The 14483-nt window shown below is 41.0% G+C and overlaps 1 protein-coding gene across 3 annotated transcripts in view; it reads right to left on the reverse strand.

The window, feature by feature from the left end:
* The window catches only part of LOC133507677 (SLIT-ROBO Rho GTPase-activating protein 3-like), a 38527-nt gene extending 26606 nt beyond the window's left edge, over positions 1 to 11921 (reverse strand). For all 3 annotated transcript variants that reach the window (XR_009796871.1, XM_061832975.1, XM_061832974.1), the window contains exons 1-2: positions 11592 to 11921; positions 2191 to 2386 (exon numbers count right to left, since the gene is read on the reverse strand). Coding sequence is in view for 2 of the 3 variants with exons in the window: in XM_061832975.1 (XP_061688959.1) it covers positions 2191 to 2386; positions 11592 to 11658 (263 nt within the window). In the remaining variant the exon portion in view is untranslated. The remainder of the gene's footprint in view (positions 1 to 2190; positions 2387 to 11591) is intronic.
* Between the last annotated feature and the right edge of the window lie 2562 nt (positions 11922 to 14483).

The following is a 14483-nucleotide window of genomic DNA, read 5'->3' on the forward strand; positions in this document are numbered from 1 at the left end:
TTGCTGGATCTATTCTCATCAGGAACAAATCCTACATTGTGACGATTTTGAACGCTCGTTGAACGCGGAAGTGTGTTCGGCTTCACGTTAAATTTTGACGGAATCCATCGATCTTTTCCCCCAGTATTCAATTCAAATACCAATATTTAAATAAATGATCCCTGGTTTTACACAAACTCTCATTCATTAACTATGATTGGAAAAAAAAAGAGGACGGAGTCGTCTCCACGGAATGTAAACGGAAGCGAGTGCGGCCACACTTAACCTCCGTAAACCTCTGTGAGAATTATTTTTTTTAATACGCATTATTCTCAAATGAGCCAACTTGGCATTATAAATACTTTTTGGTAATTTGAGATTGAGAAGAATAATTCGTACCTGAAATGAAGCGATCGCTACACAGTCGTGTGTATTTTGGTTGGGCACCATCCATCATGTTTATTTCCGAAATCCATCGATATTTTCTGGTCTTTTCAGATGGCATTCCATAGAATGATCTCTTTGAATATCTGTTTCATCTGTTGTGACAACCAACAGCACAACAGGTCTCGGGTATTGTAAATATATATATTCTCCTCCGCTTCAATGTTTCCCACAATGTCGAGCAGCTCTGTTTGACCGCCAATATGGCGCAGTGAAAATGGTGACGTCACGTGCACGAGGTCGATATTTGTGTGACAGTAGAAATTTCTGAAAGTTCTAAAACTGAGACTGGAACCAAGACTAGACACTTTATAGTCGCTGTAGTAACTGACAGGGGAATCAAGCCTTTGACAGGCATTTATAATGACGATCATTTAAAGTGATGGGAGGAGAGGTTCGGGCGACGGGGTGGGGGGGCTGGGACAACGGGTGACGAGATAAGTGAAGCGATGGGAATGTCTTACAGGGCTCTCCCTTTGACTGAACGCTCCATTAATCGACATCGCAGAGATGGCAGCTTCCCCTGCCTTGACTACATTTATGTAATTGGCCCAAAAGGCCATCGAAAATAGAGCTCGACAGATCACCACTGAACGACCAACCGCTGCTATGCCTGACAAACACAGGCAGGTAACATGAATGTCACAGTTCCTGCCTTTCTTCTTTCTCAACATGCACATGATTTGAACTGACGCTGTCATGTGAAACACGTTCCATTATAAACCAGAACTTGCTGCCAAAACATAAAGAGATACGGAGTTGGCTCGTGTCATGACAACCGTGGAAAAAAATGAAACAAATAAATAAAATAGCCGCTGTCTTTCATTCCTTACGACTGTGAGCTCGGTAATTCTCTGTGACCGGTCTGGAAATTTGAGAAAAGAACAGTTGGCATCTAGTGCGAAGTTGTTTGAGGATGGAAATGAAATGACAAGCACAGAGAAAATACGAGCTTGGAGGGGGCTGGTAGAGTGGGTAAAGACTAAAGTCTGACCTAGTTGGGAGGACCAGAGCAGCCTGAGGCCACGGGCTTCCTAGGCCCGGGCTGCATTTCAGGTCAATTCTTCTGCTTTCTTCTTTTTTACATTGTTCATCCCTTTGTTTAACGCCAGTCTAGTCTTGTTACTGGCATGCGGTACAAACCCTTGGCTCTGGGTATTTTTGGGAATTTCCATTGTAAACACCAAAAAAACAAAACAAAAGAAACTATCCTTATATTATATCACTTTTTGTCACCCTTTGGAGTACCAGTACCTGGTCTAAAGGCTTAACAGGATACTCTGCCACTCGTTTATTGGCAGAGAATTATCAATTCTGTGCGACAATGGAAAGAACACAAAAATGCACCTCGACTCAAACTAAAGACTATTGTGCCCTCCATTTTCTTTTGTTAACCGAGACTCGTTTGTGTGAAGTAATCAGCAAGTTTACTTACGGAACAAGTTGAACTGAACTAATTGGTGGCTTTATTTGATCCAGAGTGAAATTTGCACACCGCAAGTCCTTGAGGAATAGGAAAGCATGGCTATGCAGAACCCAGGGAACGCATCACAAACTTGAGTCAGAAACCTGATCAAGAAAACTGGCTGGAAATTGCAGATTTTAAAAATATTGTTTTCATTGTGGAGCAAAGTGTAAAACTCTTTGGGGAAAACATCTTAACCCCACTCAGAAATGACCCAATCTCAAACACGATCCAGAGATCTACGTGTCGCCAATGTAGCTTGTGAAAAGATTCAATGAACTCCAGGCAGTCCAGGAACTCACTTGAAATGCTGGTGCTCTCTGGAAGTGCGGATCTTGGATGAGTAGCGCTCCGCGAGTTTATCCAAGCCTCTGGAGAACTCCAGTTGGAGCTCGGCCTTCCGGCGGAAGAAGTCCTGCAGGTCCTGGAGCAGCTGAAGGCGGGATTCCGACTGCTGCTCCAAACAACGGAACTGCTCCACCAGCTGATTACGGATCTCTGGAGATCAACAAGAGCGATCAAAGTTAGCAGGAGAAGAACCAGTGATGGTACATGGTGGACATGCCTGACCCTTTTATTGTTACACACAGCTGCAACTATGTCAGGAAACTATCACGCTAGCGGAAGTACTTGATTTAGAACAAAGACATCCTAATTGGATAAAAGCAGATGTCTGAGAGCATTTGTCTGTTGCGAAATTTGTGTGTGTGTGTGTGCACGTGCATTGTGACATGCACGTCTGTATATTGCCACAGACAGCACAAAAAACAAAAACTAGGTCAGTGTGCAGTGTGCTTTGAGAGCACTCAGAAAAATTTGTCTCAAAACAGAAAATATGGGGAATTCTTTTAATTACAAGATTCCTGCAGTTTCCAAATTAAGGGGTTGGGAAACTTGCTGACACAGCGGGAATAAGATGAGCGGGCAAAGGGAATAGTTACTTGGAGTGTCACATCATTAGATTGCTTTATATTTAATTGGAAGGAAATTTTTGCATGTGGAGTCATCCATCATGTTGCAAACATATTTATTTGCTGCCGAACTTTCTGCACTGTCATGATTGACATGGTATGAAAGCATACTCTCTTTGATCAAAATCAAATATGCAAATACATTTCGATTACAGAAAATGGAGAATGTGTTTTTCCACACAGATAAATTAATTTTAAGAGTGATCTTGAGAGACAAAGAAAGACCACCTAAACATTTTCACTTCAAAAATATCAACATAACAGCTTCAAAAATAAAGTATGAGGTAGGTACACTTTGCTGTTTTTTACTGAGAAAGATGAGGATGCCAGCCAGCGTAAATACAGGCTAATGACATTCTTTACAGAAAATATAAACAAAGCTGAATTGACACAAGCATCGCTACAAGTTTCCATCAATGTGTGGCTGAGTAAAGTTGCAAAAGAGGGTTGGGGGTAAATCTCACTAAAATGATCTCATCTTTCATTTCCATGCCAAGGTCACAATTCGCAGCGTCGGTGGAGGCCTCTGCGGATGTCATATTGTCTTCTTTTGTCAACAGACTCGTCGTCCGGGTGCCTTGAGGGATGTTTGAACCGACTGAAATATTTTGTTTTTTTTGAGCAAACATCTGTCAATAAGCTGATATTTCACTTTGACTTGAGAGCAAATATTTGTGCCATGACCGCCGTATGGTGGCAGTGAACTCAACAGACTTCATAGCAAGCAGCAGTTTGGCAGATCTTAAAGGATTCTACAAAATAAGAGCCTTCAAGTTGTTTACTGCCTCTCCCAGTTGAAGCTTACAAACAATGTAAAACACCATAGACGGACTAACAAATAGCATGTGTCATGCTGTTATAACACTTAAGCCAAAAGTTGAGCAACACGTTGAAAATTCTTTCACTTTATCTACCCTACCCTTTGCAATAAATAAATAATATTATAGCATCTTATTGAGTCTGTCATGAAACTCTTCTTTGTGTTTGTCTCCTACTGGTCCTAAGTCGCCAAAGCACAAACACCAGGTTGAACGAGCAGCACAATATCCATTGAAATGAAGTAAAAATCTGTCAAAAACTGTTTAATTCTTGACATTCTTTTTAAAAAGTACAATGTTACAGAGTGCAATTTTGCTTTAAAAAATTCTCCCTAAAAAAAATTGTGAAGGAAGGCTGGAACGGATTAACGGCATTTCCATTCATTACTATGGGGAATGCTATTTTTGAGATACGAGATTGGTTACGGGAAACATTCAACTTGAATCTCAAGGGACCACTGTAGTGCAGGCATGAATTTATAGCAATCTATTTCCACACAAAGCAGAATTCCCAGTGATCAATTAATCAACTCAACGGTTATTATGTTCCTCCTGAGTTAAAATATGTTAATTATACATTTACTGACGCACACACCCACGCACACAAGAGACAAAGCTCTATGTCTGTATGAGACATTAAAACAGTTGAGGGGCATTAAGGGGGTGCTTACAGACGTGTTCAAGCATGCATAAGATTTCCTCACACAAAAAGGAACTTTGTAGAGCTCCGATAAAGAAAAGAGCTTTTATTTTCCTTTAAAATTACAGAAACTGGATGGAAAAGGATATTTGTAAATGCTCTTCCCAGTCGTCCATTCTGGGAGAGAAAATGTGAATGAAATTGGAGCAATATAAACAAAGACAAAATAAATATGTGGTCCCGAGCTGGGAGGAGATGTTATCCTGACGGGCCGTTTTAGTGGTGCAGTTGCCTGGTTACAAGCCTCTGGAGGCATCTGAGCCAGAGGCAGCCAGTCCTCTTTCTCTTTCTTCCGACACTTGCACCAGTCGATCCAGTTGGCGTTTGGTCAAGGACAAGAGGAGAGACCGTCTTCGCTCAGAAATGTCCAATAAACAGCCCGGACTGATGAGCAACGAGGCGGCAATGCGAGACGAAAAAGAAGCAAAAGTATCACCACGCTGAAATTGAACCACAACATGTGGGACAGTGAATGTAAAGAGCAAACCGAGAGCATGTCCTCAGCTAGGCATCAAATAGACTATTTCCAATCGCTCTCCTGTAGCCGGGTTATTTTTAGAAGCTAAACTGTTACCGGGGACTGTGCAGTATTGCACTACAAGCGATGAATGATTCAAGCGTTCTCAGAGTGCGCATAATCACGCGAGGACACGGCCGAGCACTTCACAGTTCAATGTAATACATACACGGAATAGTTCCCATCCACGCACACGACATCAGGTTCTCAAATGTAATTCACTACGAAGGTGCACACCCACGGGGATGAGGAATTTGTCTAAAAGTACCTATTTATAATATGATTAGCCAGCCAACCCTAATGATCAACATCCTGGAGGCCGCAGTAGCACTAAAGTGGAAGAAATTGAATACATTATGGTGGAACCAACAAAGTCTAATTCCCCATGGGAGATAATGCTAAGTGAAATGATGTGTCTGTTTCTATGTGCCCTGTGATTGGCCGGTGACCATTTAAGGGTCTACCCGGCCTCCTGCTCGAAAATTGACGGAATAGGCTCCAGCACTACCGCGACCCTTGTGAGGCTAAGCGGCTCAGAAAATGGATGGGTGAATCCCTCCAGACTCCAACTGTCACAATCACCATCCCTTTATGAACTGCAAGTAGGGATCTTACTACTATGGTATCGGTGTCAATACTGTTTGTGTGTACTCTCCCCTACTTACTTCGGGTTACTTCCGGGCTATCAGACAATCTAGAGTAGGTCAGTGGTTCTCAGAATTATTAAACCATAGCCTAAAAAAAATAACTTGCTCCCTAAATACTACCATCATTACCAATATTAAAATATGGCTACAGTACGTCTAACTGGCCATCAAAACTGAGACACGTTTTAATCCTAAAATGTGCATTAACGGGCAAACGTTTGAAGACATTACCCTATTCAATACCGTGTGAAAGTGTTTTAAAAGTGGTACCATGTCATTATTAATATTATTAACATCAACATTAACTAACATTATACCCTTTGAACAATAACTGCCTAGAGTAAATATAGAGGAGGAAATAGTATTATTCAATTAAATATATTGTTCATGTAGAGTCCCTGATGGTGTAATGGTACACACGCCTGCCGTTGGTGCGGGCAGCGTGCGGTCGATTCCCGCTCAGTGATGGTGTCGATATCTGCCCTGCGACTGACAGGCGATCAGTTCAGGGTGTAGTTCGCCTTTCGTCCGAAGCTAGCTGGGATAGGCTACGGCTTTCCCGTGACCCTAGTGAGGATCAGCAGCTTGGACAATGGATGGATGGATATCGTTGATGGAAGTTGAATATAAATACACTTGTATATAAGTTTATAGACAGTTTGTTAAGATTAAATGCAAATTGTAACATATATGCGACTAAAAAGTTAAATACAACTGAACTGTGCTTGGGCAGGGATTCTTTCACATAACACAAGTTGGAGCTGAGTAAGGGGGTACTAGTACCACACGTTCAGAAATACTGCAATAGATGCCACGAGCAAAACTAAAATACTGTGAAACTAGTCATAATTTAAAAGACCCGTATTTTGGTTATTTAGACCTTCATAGAATGACTGTAACACGGACTTAGTACATACTCTAAGTGTGACATAGATAAAACCGAGAAATTCAAATGACCTTCTTTCAGGCCTCTCGGCAGAAATACTTTGGAACCCGGGAATCCGTGGATGATTTTATTTCGTATTTCCCGTGTTTACCGAGGCACCGTAAAGACAGTATTACTTCCCAAATACTTGAAAAAAGTTCATCTGGCAAAATATGTCGCCTTTAGAGAGATCTGACAGACATAACAGACGGAACAGGAAAGAGTTTGTACTACTTGGGGTACTGGTAACGTCTTGAAAACTGCACAAAATGTCAATGGTGCACACGAAGAAAAACTGAAATTAAAAATATTCATACTTTGAAGATGACAGACCCGTAAGAGAGAGGAAACAGGAAGTAGTTTGTGGCAAACTTGCATGGTACCCAGTAACCTTTATCCGCTCAGTTCCTTTCTATTTGTGTTAGCCTCTGTAAATGTAATTACTAATTGATATTTAATTCAAATTGTTGCTCACATTTTCATGAGCAACCCTGCCGAGTTGAGATCAAAAACCATGAAAAAGCCAAAGAAAATGCAAAACACTCGGTAGAAGACTTGCTGAAGTTGTGCACATGAATATCCAAGTTTTGTTTTACCTTTTAAGCATATTTTAAGAGAAACCTGCGGTTGAGGTTTCACTATATTCGCTGGCCGATTTCTCTGCTTATGAGCATCACAGCTGAGCTTCCACTGCATACCAGATCCTGTTTTTAAGCACAAGCAGGCTGACGTTTTTTTTCAGTGCCGCCGCTGTGCTTAAAAACACAATTCACGTACTGCGAACATGCTCAGATGCACTTGCATGTAATCGCTAAATGCGAGGACTTCTGCTGGACACGGAAACAATTGAGCTCTGTTGCCTTGAAGGCAAGGCTGCTCGTCCAAAAATCCAATATTGAGGAGTCGTTGTCGTGGAAGCAGCCCGCTCCGGTTAGCTAGTGCTGCTCTCCGGGGCTACGTCTGCATTTCGCCATGCGTGGCTAGTCACATGTGCTCTAACCCAGACTGACACGTTGACATCATTTGGTTCGTATCAGGACCGTGAACGTCTGAATGCACTCACGACCGCGCTACGCTTTTCGGGGCCTACACGCGCACGAGTTCTCGTGCGGTTCCCTCGATCCAATTGCTTGAAAAGTTGTCTGCGCGACCGCAGGACAGGAAAATCCACATTGTGCTGTGCTGACGTTCCAAGCAGGTTTCGCTTTGAACGCTATGACACCGCAACGCAGGGTCTGGAACGTCACTGGCGACAAAAGATGTACTTTGGCTGTCGTAGTGTGGCCCTGACGTTTCACAGGCAGAGTCAGCCTGGCAATTCTTTTATTATGATTAATAAACGGCGAGGGCTTCAGGCTGTGGCCACGTGCACTCCATGGAATGCGTATATAGTATCGACACTCAATAAGGCAACAAGGGGAATACAAGAAAGCCCATTGACAGTACAAAAAAACATCTATAACAGTCAAATGCAATTCTGTTACTAAATATACTACAGAAAGGAATACGATGTTGTCATCGTGTTTTAAATCATTTTGTGAATGGCATTTAAAGAACAACTATGCAGAAATTTTTCACCCCAGAAACAAAAAAACTTTTATCATGGAACAATGGGAAGTGCTATCATAGCTGAGGTAGGCAACAGTTCAGAACAAGAGCAAGATCGAGATTTTGTACACTAAAAATGACAATATGTTAAATGAAAATTCTATGTGCGAATGCCATTCAAAGAAGAAAAATGTATTTTTTTAGCGTACTAGCCTACATGCTAATGTCACGCTCCAGAACTGTCTCTTGTATTTTTTTTCTAAACGTTGAGTCACAGTGTTTACCTCAAGAGAATGTTTAAGTTGCAAGCTATGTTTGAATAGTATTCAAAGCAAGACGACGGCAGTAGTTAGACCAGAAACAAAATTCCCACCGTAAACGGGCTAGCGCGAAGATCCGAACATCAATGCTAATGTTCAAATTTTTCAAAACAGTGTCATGCCTTTAAAGAACACACTAAAATGTCAAGCTATTTTTAAATTGCACTCAAGGCAGATAAATGAAAACTGTATGTGTGAATGGCCTTCAAAGCAAAACAATGTATGTTTTTTTTTAGCCTCCTAGCCTACATGCTCATGTCACTTTTCAGACCTGTCTCTTGTTTTCTTTTTCTAAACCTAGAATCACACTATGTTTACTTCAAGAGAATGTTTAAGTTGTAAACTATATTTGAATAATATTTAAAGCAACACGACGTCAGTAGTTAGACCATAAAACAAAACTCCTACTGTAAAACAGGCTAGCGCGAAGATGCTAACATCAATGCTAATGTTCAAACTTTTCAGTGCAGTGTCATGCTTTTAAAGAACACACTAAAATATTCAAATATTTATTATTTTAACATCAAGCTTTTTTAAATTGCACTCAAGGTCAATTTTGTATAGTAGAGTAATTTTGTAAATACTTACTATTATGCTAGCAAAACATTTTCATGTAATGGGAGTTAATAAAGGAATAACAATAATTTTCCTGTATGATAATTTACTGCACATTCATATGATTCATAAATAAACGCAGGAAAGTTTACATAAACTGTGGTAATCATTTATAAGAACAGTAGTTGACTGACTAACCTCTTTTTCCATTTCGTGAATGAATGTTAGCTCATCGATGAAATATTTGACGATATTTACCCATTCAAGTCCAAGCGTGTACTGTACTTTTCTTGCAACTTGATCAGATATGTCACTATTTATGAACGTGTGTGCGTGTGGGTGAGAGAGTTAATTGCGCTGCCAGTAAGTCAGCAACGCCGCAGCCAAGTGTCAGTGTCAAATGAGCCCCCTAGCCGCTCCAAGACGATCTAGTTCCACTTGCAAAATGATCTTAACATGTCGGCTTCGAAGCTTCCCATGAAAAGAAGTGAATGAAGACGTGATACAAAGCGGTGGCGGCTTTTCTAGTGGCCAGCGAGGGGGCCGAAGAGTGAATAATCGACCAATATGACAACGTAGAAAGGCACGAGGCTTTTGTTGCATAACCAACTTGGATCATTTCATCTATCTGTTTTTTTTTTTTTTTTAAACATCTGTTTACTGGGATGTGGTGCCAGTAAGAGACCGATTTTTACTGCTGTGGCAGTTGAGTGTGCGCAAACTATTTTTCCTTTTGTGGAAAGCGATCATACAGTCAATGTGGGGAAACTTCAGGAATGTCAGCATTTTGTACAAAACCTCAGAGGGCCTAGTATGACTTCAGCTCAGTGAGTATCAAGCTTTTTAGGCTTTTTTTTGGTGGGGGAGCAGGCTCAACAACGGCAACAAAAGAAGAATATATTATACTGTCCAACACGTGAAACTAGTGTACCAAATCGTTTTCAACATGGTTTTAATGTCCACGCAAAGCTATTTGATAAAATTAGCCTTCTTGCTCAAGTACAGCTATTCAATTTTAATGATCATATTGAATATTTTACATCTGTCCCAGAAATTGCTGTCAACCCTGTCATTTCAGCTTAAACGCCCCTTTCTGATTGATGATTTTTTTTTCAGTGACCCAACAACCATCTCTTTTATCTTTCTTTAGTGGAGGCTGCTAAAATGGATAGTTGCAGAGGAAATTTTGCATTTTGTAATTTTCATCGTATAATGCGTGTAGTTGAATGTTCGCTATTAATATCTCTGTCATAATGAAATATGGTGGCACAGTGGCTCAGCTGGTAAAGCGTTGGCCTCACTTTTCTGAGGTCCCAGGTTCTATCCCGGACCCGCCTGTGTGGAGTTTGCATGTTCTCCCCGTCCCTGCGTGGGTTTTCTCTGGGCACTCCAGTTTCCTCCCACATCCCAAAAACATGCGACATTAATTGGACACTCTAAATTGCCCCGAGGTGTTATTGTGAGGGTGGCTGTTTGTCTCTATGTGCCCTGCAATTGGCTGGCGACCAGTTCAGTGGGTACCCCACCTGCTGCCCGTTGACAGCTGGGATAGGCTCCAGCACTCCCTGCGACTCTCGTGAGGATGAGTGGCAAAGAAAATTGCTGAATGGATGAATATTGAAATATCAATGGATACAAAAAAATAAAAATGTACATACCAGCTTGTCATTAAATGCTAATATGAACCAAAAATGTCCACTCTGTCATCAAGCTCACATGCTTTGCTGTTTTGCATGATGTATTTTGTCCGTCTATATTTATTTATTTATATTTAAAATATTGATATTTTTGTGTTTTGGGGAAATTGATCAATATGCATTTCTAACAGCAAAATATATGTTACATTTTTTGGGAGTGAAATGTCTTAAATGTAACTTATGGTGATGACAAAAAAAAAGAAGTAGTACAACAACAACAGTTTAAGCCTGGAACAAACTTATGTATTAAAAAAAATTAATAGTCTGTTTTAACTGCTCGTTGTGTTGACACATTAAGTCGAAAAATTAGAGCCCCCTACCTTAATAAAAAAAATGATTGCACATGAACCGTGACAATTTGGTGCGAAAGGACATGGGAGGACAATGCAGCATCTATGCACAAAAACTGCCTGCACTTCCTGCACTGGTTTGCTCTCCTCCTTTTTAGCCACACATTTAGTCTCAGAAGGGAAAATCCTTTCATGGTGTATAATTGATGCACACACCATCCATTATTGATGCACTTTCTCAACTGTTTGCTATGGGTGACCTTCTCGAGCTGCACTTCAATCACCATTTTTTTTCTTTCTATCTTTCTATGCATTATCATTGGTAGCGTGTGTGTGGTATCAGAAATGGATGATGGATTTTAGGGAAGATTTCCCAAGAGAGGAGCCGGACCCATTACACCCCCCCCCCCCCCCAGTTGGGTGTGCATCTTAAAAGCTGCAGTGTGAAAGTCATCTGCAGCAGCCTCACACTGCAGCCTGCTTAGTAGTCATGCAGGCTCCGTGGCTCGAGAGGAACCGGTTTGGTCAAGTTTGAACGAAAGTGTAGTGCCAAAAAAAGATCATAAACAAGTGGGAAGGATAAATTAGAAGAAAAAACACATCTCCATTGGGATGCGATGAAGAGCAAATGCAGATAGACCCACCCCTCGGCGTTGCACACGGACATTAAGCTTGTGGTAAAGTTGCACAATTGCCATGTGTGAGCAGCACCGACCTTTGACTTGGCTTTCATATTCGGCGATGATCTCTTTGTCCTTCTTCACTTTGGCCTGCGTTGACATGTTTGGAAGGAGGCAGGGCGGCCCAAATGGTCGAGGCGGCAAAGGGGGCTGCGCCTTTCGTCCGTCTGCACTCGGCGGTCACTGGGCTGACATAGCCCGAGAACGCGGCTCGAATTCGGATTCGTGGATTTCTCTCTCCGGCTCCGTCGGCTCGTGTTGCGTTGAGCGACGGTGCTGCGTTCAGGGCGACGCCGAGCACAAGCGATCCAGACCACTCCTCCCCGCAAGGACGAGTCCTCCACAAGAACTCCGCGAAGACGAGCCACTATTGACTAGCATTGTAAAAGAGAGAGAGAGAGGGGGGGGGGGCAAAAAAACTGAACGGAAAGACGGAAATGACTCTTTCACTCTGTCTCTCTCTCTCTCTCTCTCTCTCTCTCTCTCTCTCACACACTCTTTCTCTCTCTCTCTCTCTCTTTCTCTCTCTCTCTCTCTCTCTCTCTCTCTCTCCCAATGGACGTGTGTGAGACTCCTCCCCAATAACACACACACACACACGTGCACGTCCCCAATTCCACTTTCTTGTGCACGCATGAGTCATATTTCATGCCACTGGTCCATGGTGTACCCCACTCCTCTCGCACCCTCAGCTGGGAGTGACTCCGCTGCAGAGAATAAACAGAAATGGACGGATGAAGACCATTCAAGTGTAAAAAGAAGTTCTGCAACTGTTATTAGTGAAAAGTAACAACAAAAAGTATATGTTTAACAGGCAGTGTGTTATGAGGATGATTTATGATTGTAATATAAGGACTATTTAACCGTGGTTACTGGTAAAACAACACTGTGGAAACATTGAATACAACATTTTTTTAAAATGGGAGTTTTATGCAGATAGATAGATAGATAGATAGATAGATAGATAGATAGATAGATAGATAGATAATAGATAGATAGATAGATAGATAGATAGATAGATAGATAGATAGATAGATAGATAGATAGATAGATAGATAGATAGATAGATAGCTAGATAGATAGATAGATTGGTGGATGTTTGGATGGATGGATGGAACAGATAGATAGAACAGATAGATACAGTTTTATTTCACTTGTGAAGTTGTGTGATAAAAGAATGCCGGAGGATTTGGCTTGTCTGGGTGCTATTTATAACGCGGCTGCTGGAAAAGAAAGTTCACTTTTAAAAGGGGATATCAGAAAGGGAGAGAGAATACTGCAGTTTTGTTGCTATGCAACCTATTTTGGACTCGAGACATCTTTTTGTCACCTTCGCTGGTCCACCACATTATCTTTTTTTACAAATTCCTGATCAAATTTGTTTAAAAATGTTCAACCATTCTGTAGTGCTTTTTATTCATTCATATTCATACACATGTGTTATTCATTCCTTTATTTATTCAGTTATTTATTATTTTATTATATTTTATTCATTTATCATTAATTATTTATTTTATTTATTAGATAATTTGTTATTATTATTATTATTATTATTATTTATACACAACTTTAAAATAAATCAAACAACAGTTGAACTCCCCTTGCATTACACTGTCTAAAGTTGTGTCACTGAAGTTGACCGAATCTGTAGTGACGCGCCCCATAGTAGCCAGCAGCCATTAAGAGATGCTAAGACAAGAGTTCAACAGCGTGAGCCTGAAATCTTCGTGCAGCCAAGTCATCATTCCCGCTCACATCCATATCTTTTTGTCAATATTTGTGTCCTGTGGGGAGGCGGGACCAGATTAACAAGTTTTCTCAATGTGTCGAAACCAGCGGAGAGTTAACTTGCACTCAAATTGGATTTTGAGAAAGTACGCATGGGCCAAGTGCTTCGCAGATGAGGTAATGATGATGATGATAAATTGTTTGTGTACTGTATGGAAAATATGTTAAATGTATTTTTGATCATGAAGTCATTGTCATTTTAAATTGAATTATTTACAAATAATTTACATGGAATCAAACAGTATCAATTGTAATTATATAAACGTTTTAATGTAAAAAAAAATAACTAACAACTAATTGTTTAAACAGATTTTAAAAAAAAAAAAAACATCCATTTTAATGCAACAATTTAACGAAAAAAAACTAATTCGTAATTAATGCTTTTTTCATATCTACTTTTAGTTTTCCGACCCCTATCTAAACTTTACTCTTCCAAAAGCCATGTCTATTACATCATTTTATGTATTTACGAGATACACCATTCAAAAAGTGTGTGACTGCCCTCTGCTGGTGCAATGGACGCAACAAACAACACTGCGTGTAACTGTGACCGCACTTACCTATTTCACAATATTCTTGCTCATTCTCATTACTCATAGTATCGTATGAAGCGCGAGTATAAACCAAAACAAAGCAAATTCCCATGGCTACGCTTCAGAATGAGGTAAGAAAGATTCCATGAGGTTCTATCCAGTGTGTCATCGTGTGTTCATACCTGCTCATCTTTGAATGCCAAAATCCTAAATATAGTCCGCCACATTTACAGAAGTGGTCCAATGACGTACGTCTGCCTCCCTGGAAGATCTTCTTCATCTTTCTTATTTTCCTTTCGGCTTGTCCCGTCAGGGGTTGCCGCAGCGTGTCATTTCCCCCCCCCCCCATCGAAGCCCATCTCCTGCATCTTCCTCTCCAACCCCAACTGTCCTCACGTCCTCCCTCACAACATCCATCAACCTTCTCTTTGGTCTTCCTCTCCCTCTTTTGCCTGACAGCTCCATCCACAGCACCCTTCTACCAATATTCTCACTCTCTCGCCTCTGGACATGTCCAAACCATCGAAGTCTGCTCTCTCTAACCTTGTCGCCAAAACATCCAACTTTGGCCGCCCCTCTAATGAGCTCATTTCTAATCCTATCCGA

Source organism: Syngnathoides biaculeatus, chromosome 10 (genome assembly GCF_019802595.1).
Source record: "Syngnathoides biaculeatus isolate LvHL_M chromosome 10, ASM1980259v1, whole genome shotgun sequence".
Lineage (NCBI taxonomy): Eukaryota > Metazoa > Chordata > Actinopteri > Syngnathiformes > Syngnathidae > Syngnathoides > Syngnathoides biaculeatus.